The sequence below is a fragment of the Moschus berezovskii genome, chromosome 26 (assembly GCF_049115385.1).
Source record: "Moschus berezovskii isolate FMDL1 chromosome 26, NW_MosBer_1.0, whole genome shotgun sequence".
NCBI lineage: Eukaryota > Metazoa > Chordata > Mammalia > Artiodactyla > Moschidae > Moschus > Moschus berezovskii.
Genome location: NC_142485.1, coordinates 7,850,888 through 7,872,600, shown reverse-complemented (window position 1 = coordinate 7,872,600; position 21,713 = coordinate 7,850,888). Strand labels below are relative to the sequence as shown.

Below are 21,713 nucleotides of genomic sequence, written 5' to 3'. Positions count from 1 at the left end.
GCACAAGTGCATTGGGGGTGAGCCCTCAAACCTGAGACCTGGGAGGCCGAGGTCAAAGGCCTGAGGACGGGAGCGGGTGGAGCGAAGCAGCTCACACGGGACAGGCCTCCGAGAAAGGATCACATCCTGAGAAAGGCTGCACGGGAGGGCAGACCAACCTGCTGACTTCACTTTCCCAACAAGGCAAGGTCACGTCAAAGTGCCAGGGAGCCTACAGATATAACCTAGCTCAGAATGTAGAAACTCTGGTTCCACAAAGGTCCAGAGGCACCAACAGAGGAAACAAGGGCAGGTGAGGTACATTTTATCACTTCTAAAGGTTTCTCTGCCTTTAGAATAAAATGCTGTAGGGGAGAATATTTAAAAGACCACTGAGAAGACTTCCGGTTAGATTTTTTACATTCACAAAATGAAAAATCTGATAACTGGTACTCTGAAAAGCATCACTAAAAACTCAATGCTGGGACTTCCCTGGTGGTCCAGTGATTAAGAATTTGCCTTGCAATACAGAGGACGCTGGCTCAATCCCTGGTCAGGCCCTACAGGGCAACTAACACAAACTACTGAGCACACGTGCCATAACTAGAGATCCTGCTTGCCTCAACAAGATTCCCTGTGCTACAACTAAAACCTGATGCAGCCAAATATACATATATGGAAAACAAACCCAATGGTGTCTTGGCAGTTCTGAAAGCTCAATGACAAAACCTAATCTTAATGGGTAAAGGGGGCTCCAAAACCTAGTCTTAATGGGAAACAGGAGTTCCAGGAACCGCAAACCAAAGAAAGGTGTGTGCTGGGAAGCTAATATTGCTGCACCCCAAATAAAAGTCTGGCATCATGTGGTAAAGTTCTGCATACCCTATACCTCAAAAATTCTAGGATTCAAAGGCATCTATTCCCCAAAAAACTTACACGTGGCACCTGTCTATAGAGATAAGAATGTTAGAGCATTATTCTTAGCCGCAAACTAGAAGAGCGAAATTTGCCCATCGACAGTAGCATGGACAGACGGTTATATTCATACCGCGAAGTACTAGACAGCAGTGAAAACCACCTACGGATCTACACAAACTTACTAGGAATGAAAAGCCACGAAATGACAAACACAATTTCGCAGAAGTTCAAAAGCAGGCAGAGTAAAATCGGCGTGGTTGAGGCATGCAGACGTCGGTGGGAAAGCTATAAGGAAAAGCAAGAAAGTGAATATCACAGAAGTCTGCGGACGGAGGAGGGAAGGTGCTCAGAAAAGGAACAGGAGGTGGGGGAGGCAATGCTGTCGGTTTTTTTTACCTGCCTGTTTATTGCTAACTAGTCTTTAGGCACGCACGCTGTGTGCGCTTCCTGCACACGCTGCCTCGCTAATGATTCAACGGTAACGCTGCAGAGGCTGCTGCTCCGGAGCGGCGCGGGGGGTGCGGGTGAAGGCCAGTCCCCTGGCCACCGGGCGGGGAGGGCCAGGCCGCGGTGCTCCGGGGGGCCGGCGGCACCACCCCGCCCGCGCCCCGCCGCCCCCCAGTCCCGCGCGAGGTCCGCGCGCCCCGAGCTCGCCACGTCGGCCTGCCGGCGCGGGCGCCCGCGGCCTCCCGCCGTCCCGCCCGGGCCCGGGGCCCCGCCGGCGCTCGGCCGCGCGTACCTCTGCCGCGCCGGGGACGCCTCGCAGCTCCCGGCGACCGCGGCGCGGAGTGTTTCCGGGGCCGCCCGCCGCCCCGCGGGCACCAGTGGCCGCCGCCCCCGCCTCCGCCGCCTCCTCCCGCGGGCCCGGGCGCGGGCGCGGCGCACGCGCGCTGCGCGCTTCCGTGCGCGGGGGCGGCCGGCGGGCGGCGGCGGGCGGGCCGTGCGCGGCGCGGGCGGGGCGGCGGCGCGCCGGTGACGCTGCGGGAGCCGCCGCGGCCTCCAGCGCCGGGCGGAGTCGGCGGCCGCGCGGAGGACGCAGCCCGGGCCGCGCCGCGGGCCTTGCAGGCGGGGCGGGGCGGCCGCAGTCGCGGCGGGACGATGTTCAACGTGGAGACCCTGGAGCGGGCGGAGCTGTGCGAGAGCCTCCTCACTTGGGTAGGTGGGCGACGCGCCCGGGGGGCCCCGACCTCCGCCAGGCCGCCGTCCCGGGCCCCCCACCCCCCGCGCCGCGCGCCCGGCCGGCGCTGCCGTCACATCCGGGGCGCGCGGCCCCCGGTGCTGGGCGGAGGCCGGGGGCCGCCGGGGCTGGGGGTCCCCGCCGGGGCTGGGGGGCCCGGGACCCCGGCCCGAAGCTCCCGCCTTTGTTGTCGCGCTGGCAGGACGGCGCGGCCCCGGGCGGGGCGGGCGGAGGCGGGCGCGGGGGCTTGCCCGGAGGCCCACTCCGGGCATCCGGGAGGAAGGGAGAGCTGCCCGGGGAAGGTGCTCGGGATGGAAAGAAGTCCGCAAGGCGGGGGGAGCTGGGCGTCATAGTGGGAGTCGACATTTGCGGGGGGGCGGGGAGCGCCACGCTGTGGCATTCTCAATTTTCAGTTATTAGATGTTGATTAAAATTCTTACGTGTGCCTATAAAGGTGTTCCGTTCTCACGCCAAAAACCCTGCCTGTAGCAGCCTCTTCTACAGCTGGACATTAACACCCAAGCTTGTGTGTTCCTCTTAAGTGTGGTGTCAGTACCTGGGTTGTGCGTGCAGGTGTGTGTGTGCGTGTGTGTGTGTGTGTATCTGCAGAGCCACGGGATAAACCCGGTACTTCTTTTGGGGAGATTTTGTTTCACTCACTGCTAAAAAACATTAAATATCAATTTTAGTATCACTTTTAAAATGAAGCACTAATATATTTATGGAGGTGACCACAGCATACGTATTAAATGCTCAAGGTAAGAAACAGATGCCAAACGGATTATATTTAGCGGTGCCTTGGGTGATGAGCTTGGATTCTGGACTTGAGTCTGCTACATGGAGTCTTTGAGCGGAAGGGTTACTGGGGCACTGCCCTAGGCTGGTTGTTACAAATGTAGTGAAAATCGTCTGAGATTGTCATAATTTGTTTGTCGTCACAGATCAAGTTGTGTTTTCTGAAACAGTATGTACCGCGATAGAGGGGTCTGTTCTGTGACTTTTGCATGAGGCCTTTCTTGGAATTTCAGATTGTTTTCAGTAGTCGAGTTCACACACAGCTTACAGCTAGAGTGAGGTGCAACTTCACGTGTGGAAATGGGTTTCACGGCCGTATTTTAGGGCAGGGACAAAGCTGATAAGGTGCATAATGTGGCCAGAGTTTGACTGGGAGGACAGAGATAAAGGAAAGAATCACCACATTCTTTGATTTTGTGGAAGGACTGGATTTGGCAGAGGTTGTAAACAAGGTGGAGGATCTGAAAATGACCATTTTGGGTCTGTATCTCCTTCAGTGCTAGAAGAAAAAAGCCAAGAGGGCAAAGATGAAGAAAGGGATTGAATCTGAAGTAGGGCTACATCGTTTAAAGTTTTGAAAGACAAGTCACAGAGAAAAGGTGTGTTTGAAGGGCATCTGCCAAAAGGTGGTGATCAGTGCAGTGACTTGGGTGAAAGGTGCTGATAAAAGTAACAGAGGAAGAACCACAGAGGGAAGTTTGAAGGGTACTAACAGAAGCACATCACGGCAGCATCTGTTTAAAATCTGGTAAGTTGTGAAGAAAATAGAGATCATCAAGGTGATCAGCTCCACAGAGTAGTCAAGGGATCTGGCTTTGTAGAAAACAGCCTTTTTGAAATTTCACTGGAAGACTCATCAAGGAAAGTTTCTGGGGGATGATAAGAGATTATCAGTGACAAAACTGGAGGACAGAGTTCAAACAAAGATGATCAATTCTAAGACTTGGAAACATTTTAAAACATTGTACATTGAATCCTTGCCAAGTAAAGTTAAGTTTAAATGCTGGGTTTGTTCTTCTAGTTGTTATTACAAATGTGGAAAATGTCCGAGGTAGCTGAAAATGTGCATTTACTCCAGTAGCTCTCTTCCTGTCTGAAGGCCGGATTAATGCCAAAGACAATTCCAAAACGAAAAGTAAGGAAAGAAAATGTATACTGTACATTCCTCAGAAAAGATCGCCCCCCACATTTGAAATAATTTGCTCTGTTTTGTACAAAGTTCTAGCCCTACCTGGTTGTGCAATTGCTCTGTGCACAGCAGGTGAAACGGTAACTGCCCCGTTCAGCAGGATGCAGGCCGTTGTTGTCAGTGACAGAGAAGACCCGAGAGCTGCAAGTTCAGCCTAGGTCATTCAGTCCTTGCTTCATATATGGTTAGAGCCTCCACATTCAATCACTGATCATTGTAATTATGGTCCTGAATATCAAATAAAAGCTTATTTTCACTCCACAGCATTTAGATTGAGACTGGAGGTACATAGTACATATTAGAAGTTCTTCCACCAGAAATAGTTGAATAGGATCAAGGCACTTGAAATGATAACTGTAGCCACCTGTACAGAATTCATTTCTGTGGGACGTTTGATTGCCCCCAGTGCTGACTAAATTCGCTGTTGTATCAGAGAGGTTAGCCCCACGTTCCACATTTTTGTTGAAAGAGCCAATGTTTGTTAAGAGACAAAGTATCATCCTACCTAGGTAGGGTAAATAGTTGAAGCTTAAATTCGAATCAAAGTGGATGCACCAAGCAAGTTCAGCAGGACGTGCTAGAAAATTTCCACTCACCCTGTCTCCCCACCCTCTGAGTCAAAATGCACTCTTACCTGTTAGAAAAAATCTGCCCTACCTAGTGCACCTGTCAGGCCTCCTTTCTTGAGCGATGCAGGAAGTGATTGCTCTTTCCTAGGGTTAAAAGACTAAAAAACCAGAAAGAGTCATGAATGCCCCCAATTAATGGCAGGAAGCTAAATGGAACAGGAACCATCCCCACACAGTGACATCAACACATCCTTGTAAATTTTCATATGCAGTGGCCTGTGAAACGGCGCACCGGTGCTTACAGTTAGGAAGGGTGTGTTTCTGTGGTGATATCTCCCCCGTTCCACTCACTCTGCCCTTCTAACTCTGTTCCACTTACCATTGGTGTCCTCTACTGGAGAAATAAAGAAGTCAGATGTGCAAAAAGACATAGTTTTTAAAAGCTTTAACTTATCTTTTTTTTTTTTCCTAAGTAGAGAGCCAGTTTAACCTGTTCAGAGTATAGGTTCTGAAATTTGACCACCCGGGTTCAAATCCTGACTTGGCTACAGACTAACTGTGGGTAACTTTGGATGAGGAACTTCACCTGTGTTCAGATTGTATTCAGGGTGACACTGAGAAGTGTTTCCTATGCATTAGTATGGATCAACATAATTGCAGGGCCTGTCAAGCTCCTGGTTGCCAGGTCCAGATTCCAGAGCCTGTAATTCGGGAGGGCTGGGCTACTCTGCATTTCCAGCAGGTTTCCGGGTATTGCTGTTAGTGACCTGAGCCCCGACATTGAGAACCACTGCTCCAGAGCAGGGTTTGTTAGCCTTCGCATTGTGGCCGGTCGGGACTGGATCATGTTCGTCGTGGGCACAGCATCCCTGGTCTGTACCTCCTGGATACCAATAGCTCCCACTCAGTTGTTACAACTAGAAATTTCTCATAGAGAGCAAGTTCTCTCCTGGTTGAGAATCACTGCTGTGGAGACAGTCATTCCAGGTGAGCTCGAGCTTTCCCCTTCTCATGATTTTGTGGGGGCGGTGAGGTGGAGCTCCCGTTGGTGTTAATAGATCTTCTTGGAATTAAAAGAGAGGTTATGACCCTTGAGGCAGAGTTTCATGCCCTAATGTGGTTGCCTGCAATTACCTTTAAATTTTATTCTACTACTATCCTGAAACACCTTGCAGATGTTAACTCAAGAGTTTACGAGAACTGGTAGGTGACAGATTTTTTTTTTTTTTTTATTAAAATACCCATACCGCAGAGTTCTTTTGAGGTGCACAATTCAGTGCTCTGAGGTGTGATCACAGATTGTGCAACCAGCACCGCTATCTAATTCCAAGAATATTTTTATCGCCTCAGAAGGGAATTCCGCAGAGAGAGTCTGTCTGGGACCTGCATTACTTTTATCTCAAGGCAGAGATGGACACCCTCATGAGCCGCTAAAAAACCTCAAGAGCCAACTCAGAGAAAATAATTGTTTGGAAGCCACATTTAAAAAATGAAAATGAAAGTAGTTTTAAGTCCCATGAGAGAAACAGATATAGTCGTAAAAGTAAATTACTTGCATTATTGAATTGCCTACTTTATTGAGTTTTTTCTTTCTGATTGCCCAGTGGCACTTTTCTGATCTTTCATCCTTTGCATCTGGTAGCACTTTAGATCAGAGGGCTCCACCTGCCAAACCGGTGCCCTAGCACAGAAGAGTATTTGATGCACTTGTTAAAAATAGACTCCCAGCCCTCTCCAACTTCCCAGCTGATTCAGTGTACACCCAGGTCTGGGAACTACGGCTTAAGGCTTCTACAGGTACCTAATGTGCATCTGTTTTCTCGTTCATTCTTGAAGCACCCCTCCAGAAGCTATTTTTCCCAGTTCCTAGGTTGAAAAACTGGTATTGCCAGAGGTAAAATGACATATCCAAGGTCACACGGCCAGCAGTTTAGGCGCAAACCTGGAGATGGAGTTAGTTCTTTTGTTTTTTGAAGGGAGGGGGACGGCCACGCGGCAGGTGGGATCCTTTTTCCCCAACTAGGGATCAGACCCGTACCCCCTGCTTTGGAAGCGTGGAGTCTTAATCACTGGTCCAGTCGCTGGGGTTACTGTTTATCTTCTGAGTATGTTCAGTGAGAGGTCTTCTGGGTCATGCTGGGGGTCAGGAGATGAGTGAAGTGTGCACTCGCCTGCTGCTCTTTTTTATTCTAAGCCTACAAGAAAGATGTATTCAGCAACTGTAGGATGACAGTGCGTACTTAGTTCTTTTTAAACTATTCAATACATTGTTAGCACCACATTATCATCGAGAAGGCAACGGGCGGAGGGTGTGGAGTAAAATTCAGTGTCATTTCCTACAGGTGATGTTTATCGGGTCCATTTATTCATTTACTAACAGTATATTGAGCCTCTGCCACCCATAAGGTTAATGTTGGGGGGCCTCACAGGCCCTCTTTCATCACCTCTCCCAAATGGACATCCGAGTGAAAGTCACTTGCTACGCGATCTTTCAGGTCATTTCCTTAGTTCCCGCCGTGTAACCAGCTCCAGCCACCAGACTTTGCAGAATATATGAAGAAGCTACTGACTGCACTTGTTTATAGTTCTTGGTTTAAAGATTTGGTAGATGGCACGGCACAGAGACGTGGACACTGCCCCACTGTTGGACAGTAGATTGCTACAACATTTGCCAGGGGCAGCTTGGCGATATTTATCAGAAACTTTAAAATGTTCATACACTTTGGTGCAGCAGATTTACTTCTGGGAATATGACCCCGTAATTAAAACGTATTGAAGGCAGATGGTCCCTTGAACATTATTTGCAGTGTTTCTTTGGTTGTTTGTTACCTGGTTTGAGCTCAGCTGTGTTAACATGCAGTCAAGGCTATGCTTTTTCCAGTGGTCATGTGTGGATGTGAGAGTTGGACTACAAGAAAGCTGAGCACCGAAGAATTGATGCTTTTGAACTGTGGTGTTGGAGAGACTCTTGAGAGTCCCTTGGACTGCAAGGAGATCCAACCAGTCCATCCTAAAGGAGATCAGTCCTCAATATTCATTGGCAGGACTGACGCTGAAGCTGAAGCTCCAATACTTTGGCCACCTGATGTGAAGAACTGACTCATTGGAAAAGACCCTGATGCTGGGAAAGATTGAAGGCAGGAGGAGAAGGGGACGACAGAGGACGAGATGGTTGGATGGCATCACCAACTCGATGGACAGGAGTGTGAGCAAGCTCCGGGAGTTGATGATGGACAGAGAAGCCTCATGTGCTGCAGTCCATGGGGTCGCAAAGAGTTGGACACGACTGAGTGACTGAACTGAATTGAACTGTGTTAACATACAAACCTGTTAACACAGGCCTCCCTGCCTCCTCCGTCAGGCCTTTCTTGATGCTGCAGCTGCTGCAATCCTTGTACTATGCAGATGGCTCAGCCTCCCTCTCCTGCTTAGAATCCTTTGCCTGTTCCCCTTGCTCTGAGGATAAAGTCCTAACATGGCTTGTGAGGATTTGCAGGATGGTGCTTTCTTCTTTAACCATGTCTTCCACCGTTTACCCTCTTCCCTGTTCTATCCTCTGATGCCCGTACACTTCCATTTTACTAACCTATAAACTGCAGAGCACAGCCTTTATCTGTTCTCAGAGATGATTTCTTTCCAAGTCCTGGTTGCACTGCTGAGTAGAATCATTGTTGGCTCGGCGTGTTATCTTGCTCAGAAATAAATGTGGCTACTAATTCTCAGCTACATCATGTTAGCTGTAATTCATGATGTGTTTCAAATCAAAGTGAATTGAGGGTCTAACCCAGCTGTAGCTGTGATTTCTACATATGTATAAAGCTGTTTTGGTTCTTTCTTTTTTCTAGCTGCTCCCCATGCAGCATGCAGGATCCTGGTTCCCTGACCAGGGATCAAACCCGAGCTCCCAGCAGTGGACGTGCAGAGTCTTAACCCCTGGACCACCAGGAAGTCCCCCACGATCCTTTGGTTCTGAGTGAAAGAAATCTCAGCTTGGCCAGATGTAAAGAAGAGCCGGATCTTGCGTCACAGGAGGCTCTGAGGTTTAGTTCTGGGGCTGTTTTGGCCTGCAGGACCTCATCCTTCCTGTTCGTCTTCTCTGCCATTTGCTGCGTTGGCCTCATCCTAACAGCCAACAGATGCCTGCTCGTGGCCATTGAGACTGCCAGCATCCTTATTCACCCCAGGGGAAGTTGGCTTTCCTTCCCTGGAAGCCCACGTTAAGCCTCTCTGTGTCCATTTGGTCCAGATTGTCTTTGCCTGAGCACCCATGAGCCAGTCACTGGCAAAGGGAATACAGGTGCCCTGACTTTCTTAGGTGATTATCTCTGAGGGTGCTGAATGCGGGGAAGCTGCCCAGCGTCCGCCACAGTTCCTTTTACCAAAAGGAAAAAATGGCAATGCAGCCTGCAGGAAATTCCCCGTAAGGGAAAACATTTCTTACTGTTCTGCTTTTTTTTTTTTTTAGTCACATCTTTATTTAAAACTCCAATCTGCCAGCTTAGCGTTTTCCACCAGCTCGGGGAGCAGAAACCTTCACAGGCTTCCCAGTCTTCTGCTGAGATGCTGCCTTCGTGGGAGCCTTTGCAGCAGCCATTGCTGCCCTTTAAATGCTTGCTTAGCCTTTTTTGCTTCCTTGGCTGCCCTGCCAGCTTCTTCTCATTGAGCCTTCCGAAGTTCAGGTTGATTTCCTCTTGGCCATCACATCAGCAAGAGATGCACCTGTTTCAGCCCTCTGGAATTTGAGTGCATGGCACGTTCTTTTCTTTTAAATTTCTTCCGACCGTCCCTTTCTGTGCTTGCTTCTGAAGAGGACAGTCCAGTTGATCTGATGAGGCTTCCTCTTGGAGAAGAATGCCAGCTCACATTTTGCATCAAGAAACTGGAAAACCTTCCAGTCGGTCCAGGCGTAGCGCCCCCCATGCCCTGGGTAGACCTTGAACCCGCTGAAACGGCCCAGCTTCACCTTCAGGGTGGCTAATGCCAGGGAGAAGGAAAGATCTGTTCCACTTTTTATAAATGTATTCAACTCCCAAGATGAGGTAAAGAAACCTGAGAATTCTGCTGTATGGTTAACCGTGAAATCTTTTCTCTCTCTCTCTCTCTCTTTTTTTCCCCCTCTTTTCCAGATCCAGACATTTAACGTGGATGCACCATGCCAGACCGTGGAAGATTTAACGAATGGGGTTGTGATGGCCCAGGTTCTTCAGAAGATGTAAGAATAAATCGCTTTATCTTTTTCTGTGTTATGTACAGGGATATTTATTAGATTGAAAACATGGACCAAAAGATAAAGTGTTCGCATGAAACACGAGTTGCCTGTAGACTGAGAACTGAGCAGCACATGTGGTTTTGGTGGTCCATGCTTATTTCAGCTGCAGGGTAGTTAAGGCTACAGTTGTTACAATACTCCAGCAGTTTTGGAATTCTTCATGTGTTTTTTCAGCAAGTTGGCAGACATTTTCATGTTAGCATCCCAATTTTGCCATTCTAGAACGCTGTTAAGAGGCTTCCTCTTTCTGTAGGACTCTGCCCAGATGTCTTATCAGCAGGGCTTATATATTTATATTTTATAAATATGTTTTGTTTATAAAATAAAGGAAAGGCGTGCCCCATGTTCTGTGTCCCTGTTAACCTTCTGTGTGCTTCCAGAGGTAGGTAGCACCATCTCATATGCCATGTATTTTGCTTGTTACCTGCTGCTTTTGCAGCGGAGAAGGCAATGGCAACCCACTCCAGTACTCTTGCTTGGAAAATCCCATGGATGGAAGAGCCTGGTGGGCTGCAGTCCATGGGGTCGCTAAGAGTCAGACACGACTGAGCGACTTCACTTTCACTTTCATACATTGGAGAAGGAAATGGCAACCCACTCCAGTGTTCTTGCCTGGAGAATCCCAGGGACGGGGGAGCCTGGTGGGCTGCCGTCTGTGGGGTCGCACAGAGTCGGACATGACTGAAGCTACTTAGCAGCAGCAGCTTTCGCAGACACCCATCTGTGGAGACACGTACACCGACACACACACACGTAAGCTCCACCTGGAGGTGGGAGGTTTCTTCTGTTCATTGCTGTATCCTGGCACCCAGGACAGTACCTGGTTTTGGAGTGAGCCATCTGAAAATGCCCTTCTTTGTGGATCCAAAATAGTCAAATGTCAGCATCTCTGTTGGTTCCGTCTGTATCGTGCGTGCTCTGTTTACTGACTAATAGAAGGAGTGAGATACTTGTTTGGGATATATGATATAAAATAATCCCAGTTCTTTCCTTCTAAGCACTTTGAAAGCATAATAGTTATAAAATTGATATTATTAGGTTGTCTTGAACTTTTGACCTAGGAACTTTCAAGTGAATTACCTGTGAATTTATGATGTCATTAGGTGTGATGCGATCTGGGGGACACGGTTGTCTGTTGAAGCCTGAGACAGTGAGAAATTTGCCTGTGACTTGCTGAGGTTTCCTACAGCTCGGTTGAGGACCAGTGTCATCACTGAAGGCTTCTTGCTGTTGCTCACCTTGAAGGGAGCTGTGTTGAGCTGCTCATCTGAAAAACAACTCAGACGCCTGCATTTCAGGGAATCTGCCTGCCTTTCACATTAGGGGTCCGTGCCTGAGAACTGTTTGTATGTATTGTATGCGTATGCATGGATATGTGCACACATTGGTGTGACCACCACCCAGGTAGAACTGTGTAACATTTCAGGCTCCCAGATGGTTCCCTGCGTGCCCTTCCGTAATCAATACCTTGTCTCCAAGATAGCCATGAGTCTGAGTTCCACACCATCCTTCTTACAAGTGGAATCTTACAGTTGGTAGTCTTTTGTGTCTGATTGTTTCAACATAATGTCTGCATGACTCATCCATGTTGTTCTGTATTATCTGTTTTAAATAATTGCGTCATAGGGCTTCACAGAAGCTTCCTCCTCTGTCAGTTTGATACTTACTGAACAGCTACTCTGTCCAGCGCTGGTGACACAAGGGCGGAGCACAGACCACAGGGTAATTGTGTTCAGAGAGTTTATAACCTGCAGAGAAACGGATTTTTAAATAACTATGGAAACAAACTTGCTTATATAACAAGCGCTGCAGAGAAAGTTGTGAAAGTTTCAAAGTTAGCAGGCGACTCTTCAGGGCTGGCATTCAGAAGAGTCCAAGAGGTAGATGTCCATTTGGGTGTCTCTCAATGGAAGCTGTGAGTGTGGATTATTACACCGGTCAGGGAAGAATATGGAGTAAGAAGAACATACGTGTACATGAGCCTTGAAGACCTCCAATGTTCAGCTGTTGGTCAGAACATCTAACCAGCAGAGGGACCAGGGCGACCCCAGGAACGCCTGCAAAATGTGGGTGCCTAGAGAGAGGGCAGGTCTCTTCATTTTGTCTGAGCCGAGCGGTAAAGAACTGGATCTTTTCTGTTGTTTTAGTAGAAATTTTATCAGACATATTCATAGTATGCTTATTGTTAGTACAGCTCATTTTCCTCTCTCAAGTCATTTTCTGCTCATCTGCTTTTCTGCTTCCAGCATCTTGCTGCTGCATCCTCTCTTGCTGTTTGCCCATGTAGGTTCACCTCTCCCTGTTTTTTGTTTTTAATCAGTAGACTTTGTTTTTTGGAGCAGTTTTAGTTTCACAGCAAAACTGAGTGGAAAAAAGGTTCAGTACCAGACGGTGAGAAAGTTCTGGATCTGGATGGTGGTGATGGTCGGACAACAGTGTGAACATACTTCATGCCTCTGAGCTTAAAAATGGTCTGGATGGCAAGTCATACGTATATCTTACTACAGTAAGATAAGTTTTTAAAAACCGAGTGAACAGTCTGGTGAGTTCCCACCTGCTCCGTGCCGCACCCCACACAGACCCTCCCCCGCTGTCAGAGTCCCCACGGCGTGGGACGTTTGTTACCATTGCTGAGCCTGTGTGGAAGCATCGTCATCCCCGAGTCCCTAGTTCACGGCCGCATTCACTCTGAATTTCGTTACAGCCGCACGGAGAATAGCATCTGCTCTGAAAATCCCAGAGCTCTGCCTAGTCACCCCCCAACCCCCGTCACTGATCTTTTTATTGTCTCCACTGTTCGGCCTTTTCCGGTCACACAGGATGTAGACTGACTGCTTTCACTTAATAATGCGCATTTAAGATTCCTCCTTGTCTCTTCCTGGCTCGTCCTCCAGTTCATTTCTTTTGAGGGCTTACCCCTCATTTTTTAGATAGCTCTGTTGAAATCAAAGTGATGTGCAGTGAATCGCACATTTGTAGGGTGGAATTTGATGGTTTTTGTTTTTTTTTTTAACTGGTGGAGATGCCCAGGAAACTGTCAAGATAACGAGCATATCAATCATTTTTCTCAGCCCCTCCTCCCAGCACCCCCCACCCTTCCACATCCCCAGGGCAACCATGGATTTGCTTTTTGTTGATTAATTTGCATTTTATAGAGAGTTATGTAAATAGGCTCATAGTATGTTTTGCCTTTAGAGGGAGAGGTGGTGGCTTCTTTTCCTGCAACATAACCTGAGATTCGCCCATATTGTTGCCTGTTTTACTGGAGTGCACGCCTGTTCCATTGCACAGGCACACTGTAGTCCCTCCACTCCTGGGCTGCTGTAGTCTGGGCTGTTACAGATAGAGTGAGGCTCTGTTAGCATCACAGTCGACCACAAATGCTGTGAGCATTGGCGTCCCCATCTTTGTATGGACATACACTTTCATTTCTCTTGGGCAAAATTCCATGTAAGGGTGAAATGACTGGTTGTATGTTTGATATTCAAGAAGCTGCCAGTCTGTTTCCGAAGTGAGTGCACCATTCACGTTTCCACAAGCAGTGTGTGAGTCTTCCGGTTGCCCCACGGCCTCAGCAACCCTTGCTGAAGCTGGTGTTTTTCATTATAGCCATTCTAGTGGCTGTCTAGGGGTACATCACTGTGGGGTTTATGTGTATTTCGCTCAAAATGATATGACTAGTGACGTTGGGCATTTTTTCGTGTGTGTGTATATATACACATATATGTATATCTCCTTTGGTGAACAGTTTGTGGTAGCTTTTTTTATATTTTTTAAAACCGAATATAATTGATTCACAAAGCTGTGTTAGCTTTCGGTGTACAGCAGGGTGATTCGGTTATACACATATATTTAATATATTCTTTTCTATTAGAGTTTATTGCAGTTTGTTATGTATAGGTCCCTGCGCTACACAGCAGGACTTTATTTTATATGTGGTAGTTTATATCTACTAACCCCAAACTCCTAATCTGTCTGCCGTCTGCCCTTTCTCCCCTTTGGTAAACAAAGTTTGTTTTGTGTCTGTGCGTCCGTTCCTGTTTCATGGGCAGGTTCATTTGTGCCACATCTAGAGTCCGCATAGGAGTGATACCATGCAGTACTTGTCTTTCTCTTTGACTCCCTCCCCTTAGTATGATAGTCTCTAGTTGTATCCAGGTTGCTGCAGACGGTGTTGTTTCCTTCTTTATGGCTGAGTAATACTGCACTTTGCCAACAAAGGTCCGTCTAGTCAAGGCTATGGTTTTTCCTGTGGTCATTTATGGAGGTGAGAGTTGGACTGTGAAGAAAGCTGATCGCCGAAGAATTGATGCTTTTGAACTGTGGTGCTGGAGAAGACTCTTGAGAGTCCCTTGGACTGCAAGGAGATCCAACCAGTCCATTCTAAAGGAGATCAGTCCTGGGTGTTCATTGGAAGGACTGATGCTGAAGCTGAACCTCCAATACTTTGGCCACCTCATGCGACGAGTTGACTCACTGGAAAAGACTCTGATGCTGGGAGGGGTTGGGGGAGGGAGGAGAAGGGGACGACAGAGAATGAGATGGCTGGATGGTGTCACCTACTCGATGGACATGATTTTGAGTGAACTCCAGGAGTTGGTGATGGACAGGGAGGCTTGGCATGCTGTGATTCATGGGGTTGCAAAGAGTCGGACACGACTGAGCGTCTGAACTGAACTGAACTGAAAAAACCTTTACCAGACCCAGGGTCACTAAAATTTTCTCCTGTGTTTTCCTCTAGAAGTTTTATAGTTTTTTATAGTTTCAGTGCTTATATTAGGTCTGTGATGCAGCTGAACCTGGCTGGTAAAAACACTGACATGCTGGGATGCGTCATTCTACGTCTCCCGGCACGAACCCTTGGTCCCCGGTATCAATGCCACCCCAGCCCTGCTGTCTCCTTCTTCTGGGGGACCACCTCCCACTGTCCCGTCTGCAGACCCCCAGCACCACATCCCCCCTCGCTCCTCTGATCACCTTCTAAGGTAGGGGCAATCATACTTCTGAGAAGCTTGAGACACACACAAGAAAATCTCCCTGGCATCCCCGACTCCCCCCTCGCTGCCCATTGCCGCCTGTGGGCTGCAGTCCCGTCGTCACGTCTGCACCTGCGGGCCCTGTGCTGGCTCCCCTCACCTCTGACCTGCTCAGGAGCGTCGCTTTTCCCATTGCCCTCTTTTCAACACCCACGGCCTCCCCTGCTCTGCGGGGTCACATCGACCAGCAGGCTTCTGTGTCTTTAAACAGACTTCGCAGGACCCTGCTCCTGTCTGCCAGCACGCGGGTCCTCCTCCCGGCGGGGCGTCTGTCCCGGACTCCCCCCGCATCCCGCCTCTCTCACATCCACTTCCGGCAGAGTGTCCCCACCATCACGTTGGAGCTGCTCTTGTTCGGGATATCGGTTGTCTGCGTGCCGCTGATGCCGTTCTCCGTCCTCGCCTGGACCGGCCGGAACGCTGCAAGGATCCCTCAGTCCTCGCTGGGACCGATGAGAGCACTCCAGGGGCAGATGCTCATCTGCTTGCTGCCGCTTCCCTGTGACACAGTCCCTCGCGTTGGGCCTCCGCGGTGCTGGGGCTGGCAGGGTTGCCCCCTGTCTCGCGGGTGGCCTGCATTTCCGGGGCTGCTCTCTGTCTCCTGTGCTCCCTCCTGAGGGTGCAGAGCCTAGACTCAGGCCTCACCCCTCTTCTCTTCTCTTTGGTCTGCTTCAGCTCTTGATGATTAGTCTCACGGCCTGGAATATCATCTGTATCCTGATGATGCTCAGATTTTATCTCCAGCGTGAATCTCTCCTCTGGCAGCAGAACTTGGTCCAGGCTCAGCATCTCCGGTCGGATCTGAAAGACATCTCAGAGTCATCACATCTGAAGCTGAGCCCTGCCTTCTGCCCAGGCCCACTCAGTCAGACATCCGCTCGTTTCAGTGGTTGGTATTGCTGGCCTTGAGCTGCTCGGACCTTAAAACCTCCCTCTCCTTCTATTTCTCCACATCCCACATCCAACCCATAGCAGATACTGACGGCCACATTTTTAAATTATTGCTAAATCTAGCCTTTAGATCTGACTTCTAGATGACAGAGAACTACAGAGGAAGTGGTGAAAGTAAGTCACGTGGAAAGAGTTAGACAAATCCAGAAAGTGGGCTGTTTTGCGGGACAGTTGACAGATCAAAGAGCCTGGACAGACAGACACTGACCGAACACGTCAGATGGCTCTTCTTGGAAGATCTACCATGGGCAGCAGCATGACACCCCTGAGGATGTCGTGCCCAGGTGGTAGCCGACCAGCTACCAGGAGGCCAGACTCCACCCGTGACATCCGGGAGGTGTTTGACGTGGTCAGACTTGTGGAGCGGTGGCTGCCAGGGACTGGGATTTGGGGAAACGGGGAGTTGCTATTCTACAAGTATAAAGTTTCTGTTCCACGCGACGCACAAGCCCTTGGTCTGCCGTGCTGCGCTGCACCTGTGGCTAACAGGACTGAACTCCGACCTCGAATGTCTCTTGAGCGGGCAGAGCTCATGTTAAGTGTTCTTACCACAGCTTCAAAAACAAAAGCAAGTGTGGTGCATGACTCTTGGGTTTTGTTTGAACAAAGACACCTCAAGGATGTGATGGAGGAGATCTGAATGTAGACTGATCATCAGGTGGTATTCTGGGAGCATTTCTTTGTTATGTGAGGTGTAGCGTCAGAACCGTGGTGGGTGAGGTACAGGTAAATGCCTCACTTATCAGAGGTGTGTTGTGGAATTTTCAGGACTGAAAAAGGTCTTTGATGAAAATGACTCGCTTTCCTGCTGCTGTATTGGTCTGGCCACCCTGATCGTGTTAATTTCCAGACTAGCATCGCTGTCTCTGCAGTTGCCTGCGTTCAGGCTGACGTGCGTGCAGCAGCCAGAGGGCTTCTTGGTCAGGTGTCCAGCTTCAGGCCAGCCCTGGCGCCCCAGGTCACTCGGGGTGAAAACCGAGGGCCCACAGTGACACATCAGAGCCCACGTGAGCTGCACACTTGGCCCGTCCTGACCTCACTTTCCTGTGTTCTTTCCCGCACGGGCTCCAGGCTCATCCTCATGCGTCTCCCGCCCCAGGGCTTTTGCACGGCCCGGCCCGCTGTCTCCAATGTTTGTCTGTCAGACCTCCAAATGCTGCTGCTCCTCACCAGCCGCCAGGCCCCCTGATAGCCGTCCGTCTCCCCATGTACCCGCCCCCACCACTCGACCACCTGTTTAACTTGCTGCCACCCTCACCTTCCAGACTCACTTGTCTGGCTCTGCAGTAGGTGTTCTGTAAACGTTAGCTGAGTGAATGAATGTGGAATTATAAACGTTGACTTTGAAATGAAAAGAAAGCAACTTTTATCTTCTTTTATCGTTTATCTCCATGAAGAGTTCCCCACTCTTACGTCATTTTCCATCAGGTTTCCCTGACGCCAACATCCCAAGGTGACTCAGGCCCCACAAGTTGAGGTCAAAATCCTTTGATTCTGACACTTAGGGCAGACTTAGCATTAAGGCCCAATCCCACAGGACCACCCCCACTGCAGACGCCACGTGGATGTGGTCGGGGTCCTAGGGCACCAAACTCCTGCCCAGCCAACTGCAAATGCTGGAGTTCCTATGAACCCCCTCACGTTTGATATTTGCGAGAATGACACAAAACTCAGGGAAGCCCTGTGCTTACGATAACAGTTTTATTGTAAAGGATCCAACTTAGGAGCCAAATGAAAGAGATCCCCAGGGGAGCATGGGGTTGAGGGCAGAGCAAAGCTCCGTGCCCCACCCAGGCCCACTGCCCTCCCAACACAGGGCTGTGCTCACCCACCCGAGGCTCCTGAACCCTGTTATATGGAGTTTATTCGGGGGTTTCACTACAGAGCCATGAGTGAACTCTAGCCATGAGTTTGAGCTTTATCTCCATCCCTTCCTGGAGGTTGGAGGTGGGGCTGTATGTTCTTCTAGGACCAGCAGTGGTCCTCAAGCTGTCTAGGGGTCCCACAGTGAGTCATCCCGTTAGCATTAGCTTGGGTATGGCTGCAAACGGCTCACGATGAATTGTAAAAGACACCCCATCACTCAGGAAACTCACAGGGTTTTAGGAGTTCAACCCCAGGAACCGGAGACAAAGACCAAACCTATTTCTTGTTCCACCACAACCACGTATTGATTGAAAGAGCCAGATCAGAAGTGGTAAGAGGTGCCTCTCAGTGCCGTCAGGTCTTATATTTCAGAGACCGAGAATGAGGGGAAAGAAAGGAGATGAAATGACGGTCAGGCTGTGGACAGTGGCGGAAGGGCTCTTGGCCTGAGGGACCGGATCGCCTGCCTTAACTTAGATGGAGCCTGTCCCTTCTGTGCCTGTATCGCTCATTCAGACACAGCCGGGGCTGAAGCACAGTTCACTTTATTTGTTGTCATTAAGGATGCAAAATATAAATATCATAGCTAACTCTTCAATATCCATTTGATGGCAGGGGACCAAAATGATCGTTTTGTGTAGTGAACAGATCACGAGAAAACAGACCTAAGAATCAACACATCTATTTAAAAAAATAGTGAAGTTCGCTTCTAAAAATGCCATATCAAGGATGTTTGTATGATGTAGCTGACTCACTTTGTTGCATAGTAGAAACAGACAGAGCACTGCAAAGGAACTATACTCCGGTTTTTCTAAATGCCTTATTAAATTAAATCAAACTGCAGTGTTTGTTTCAGACCTCGTCTTCATTTGGGGGATTCAGGAAGCATATTGTGGTACTTTAATAATTTCAGCGGTAGAAATAAAATTTAATGTTTTGGTTTCTGTGGAGGCAGTTGACTACAGGAAGATAGTGTATTTGTGGAATTACATGAAGGATTAAAATTAATGGGCTTTTCCTTAAGCTTAAGTTGTGCCAGAGAAGCTATAGTAGATGTGTTACTGGAAGTCGAGGAAATGGTTCTGTATGTGTTGTGGTTGGTTTATGTTGTTTTCTTAGCAGGAGTCAGGACATAGTAAGAAGCTAAAGATAGTCCCTTACTCATGAGGAACACTCCCAGTAAGATTATCCCTTGTTGGTTACATATCTGTGCAGAACTATAATCTGTTACGATTTTGGAGAAGATTGCCTTTATGGTGTTTGATCCTCGCCTGAGAACGTTAATTAGGGGTTTTGAAAAAACACTGGAAATTGTCAACAGCGTAGAGAAACAGAGTTATGGCTGGATGCCGGCACACGGAGGCAAAGTTCATGACGACAGAAAGTCACTTTGAATGGAAGCCGGCTAGGGACTACTACTCCCTTTTTGTTTTTAATTGAAGTATAGGTGGTTTACGGTGTTGCATGAATTACTGCTGTGCAGCCAAGTGACTCAGCTTTACATACACGTTCTTTTTAAAAAATACTCTTTTCCATTATGATTTCTCCCAGGATGTTGAGTATAGTCCCCTGGGCTGTACAGGAAGACCTCGTTGTTTATCCGTTCTCCGTGAAATAGTTTCCGTCTGCCAGCCCCGACCTCCCCCCCAGCCCTCCCCCATTGCCTCATCCCCAGGCTGTTCTCTGCGTCCATGGGTCTGTTCTATCTCATAGATAGTTCGTGTCGTAGTTTAGGTCTGTGCACTCCTGTTGTTGTGTTCCGCCCAAGTGGCAGATTGGAAGCTTATTCAGTAAAAGCGCTGTGACTCTTTCCAAACGTTGTTCGGTGCACAGGTATCCGTGGGGACTGCCGTGTGTCAGACCCGAGGTGCTTGGTGGACAGCGATGGCCGGGACTACTCACCTGTTGTCAGAGAAATGGCAGCACCCTAGCTGTGCCGCTTACCTGCGTGAGTGTGGGGCGGTCACTCACCTTCTGAGTCCGACGTTCCGCAGTGTCGCGCGGGGACACTGATAGCCTTCCTGGCAGGGCCACCATGAGCGCGGAGTGCCGGGCTTCGTGGCTCGGACGCTCCCGGTGCTGAGTACAGGGTAGTGACAGCTGCCTGGGCTGTCCTTCTTTGCTCAGGCCCCATTTTGGGGTTCTGATGCGGTGGTCCTTTTAGGAAGAAACAAACTGTATCATAGTGCTTGGCTTGAAACATTTTATTCAGACTTCTCCAAGTCCTTCGATTCATGTTACACTAAATTGTAAATGAAGTATTCCATAGTCTTGGAGTTCTCAGAGTGTATAGTTTCTTAAACGTTTTAAAGCATTCTTTTTTTATAAGTTAAGGGGTTTTCTGTTGTGATAGAAGTCTCTTAGTTATGTGACCCTGAATCGCAACTCAACCAGTAAGTCAAGTGTGCCTTTGGCTTTGGGTGAGCATCTCCCACTTAGCACCAGACTCACAAGTTGCCCTGCTCGTGAATCCTTATTTGGAAAGACTGTTACTTGGCTGGCAGTGATAATGATTTTTAGATTATGACTTTTTCAATGATTTAAGTATTTAAAATATGAAATTTTTTATTTTCTGAATTATTTTCATGGTAATTCTTTAATATTTTAGTAGAATTCACTTACAGTGTCGTTTTTTCTTTCCATAATCTTTTGTTGCAAGAGGTTTTAAGCCAAGAGGCCTCTTTTTTGGGGGGATTGTCTCCCCAGTGTGTGTCCCACTCCATCCTTCTGGTCATGTCAGTCAGACTGGGGATGGAAACAGACTCTGGCTTCATCGTTTGCAGTTTCCTGGGAATTTAGAAATGGGATTGGCTTGGGACTGCTCTTCAAAACTCTGTCCTTGAACTGGCATGCTGAAGACTTGGAGCATGTGTGGAGAAACAGAAAAAACTGGTATTCAGAGAGAAAACTTATGGATGAGCAGAAGCAAAGGGGAAGGTCAGGCGAGTACCATCCAGATGCCTTCCTATCCTTGGTCTAGTTCTTTTTTTTTTTTTGCAGTGCCAACCTGTGTTTTATTTTTTTTTTTTATCTTTTTTGTTTTGTTTTGTTTTAATTTTATTTATTTATTTTTTTGCATTACAATAGTTTAATATGAACAATCAGAACTAATTAACAGTATAACAATATTTTACAACTGAAATAATTAAAATAAACTATAAAATTACTACATAAAACAGGTCTGATCTAGCTTATTTACTTTCTATAATCTCTTCAGTGCTGCAAAACCATTTATTTCTTTTTTTTTTTTCATGTTTTAATAAACACTTCGTCTTTTTGTATTGCTTTTTTTTTCATCACAATAATAGAAATATAACATCATATATCACTGTAAAACACATTTCCACATAAATGCTGATAAGCACAAAATATTTTTCATCATTTACATTTTAACTGTAATAATATATGGCAGAATTAAAGCTGCATCCATCATGTGTCTAACTCACCTTGCTGTAATGAATTTTTAAATGTAATGGTTTCTGTCGCAAAGTAAAATCGTACATAATGTCTAGTGACACAGTACGCTGGTGGATGGGTGGATTTGGAAAATGGAAATGCAACTTCATTTTTAATTAGATTTATAAACTTCACCACCTCTACCTCCAGCCAGCTTCCCAACCCTCCCTCCCACCACCATTATTTATTTATTTATTTATTTTTTTAAAATGAGGCTTTTAATTAATGTTTGACAGAGCTGATTCAGGTTGAATAGACTAAATTTCTTTAAACAAACTTACTTATACTCCAGAGTCCTTTAAAAACTTAATAGCATTTATACATTGAAGGTATTTGATTTTCTTGTAACTAGCACTTCAAATGCAACAAGCATTTGAAGCAACAAGCATTTGACCCAACAAGTAAAACTTTCTACAGTTCATAACTTTTATAAATAAAATAAATTAAATGTACAGTGAATAAGTTCTCTGAAATATTTCAATATTTCTGCAGGTTTAGTAACATCGTA

At 47.7% G+C, this 21,713-nt stretch overlaps 2 protein-coding genes and 1 pseudogene across 5 annotated transcripts in view; 1 reads left to right on the top strand and 2 right to left on the bottom strand.

The window, feature by feature from the left end:
- Positions 1 to 1,813, bottom strand: part of RNF170 (ring finger protein 170) — a 33,346-nt gene extending 31,533 nt beyond the window's left edge. Inside the window, exon 1 of one of the 3 annotated variants that reach the window (XM_055416675.2) lies at positions 1,637 to 1,813. The gene's annotated coding sequence lies outside the window, so the exon portion shown is untranslated. Of the gene's footprint in view, positions 1 to 1,293; positions 1,547 to 1,636 lie in introns of those variants that run through there. The other 2 variants (XM_088832534.1, XM_088832533.1) reach the window with 2 other exon arrangements.
- Positions 1,814 to 1,860: 47 nt separating this feature from the next.
- HOOK3 (hook microtubule tethering protein 3) overlaps positions 1,861 to 21,713 on the top strand; it is an 87,549-nt gene continuing 67,696 nt past the window's right edge. The window contains exons 1-2 of one of the 2 annotated variants that reach the window (XM_055416674.2): positions 1,861 to 2,052; positions 9,754 to 9,839. In XM_055416674.2, the coding sequence (XP_055272649.1) occupies positions 1,996 to 2,052; positions 9,754 to 9,839 (143 nt within the window). In that variant the 5' untranslated portion in view covers positions 1,861 to 1,995. Of the gene's footprint in view, positions 2,053 to 9,753; positions 9,840 to 21,713 lie in introns of those variants that run through there. The other variant, XM_088832532.1, reaches the window with a different exon arrangement.
- On the bottom strand, positions 9,126 to 9,605 carry LOC148773729 (large ribosomal subunit protein eL24 pseudogene; annotated as a pseudogene).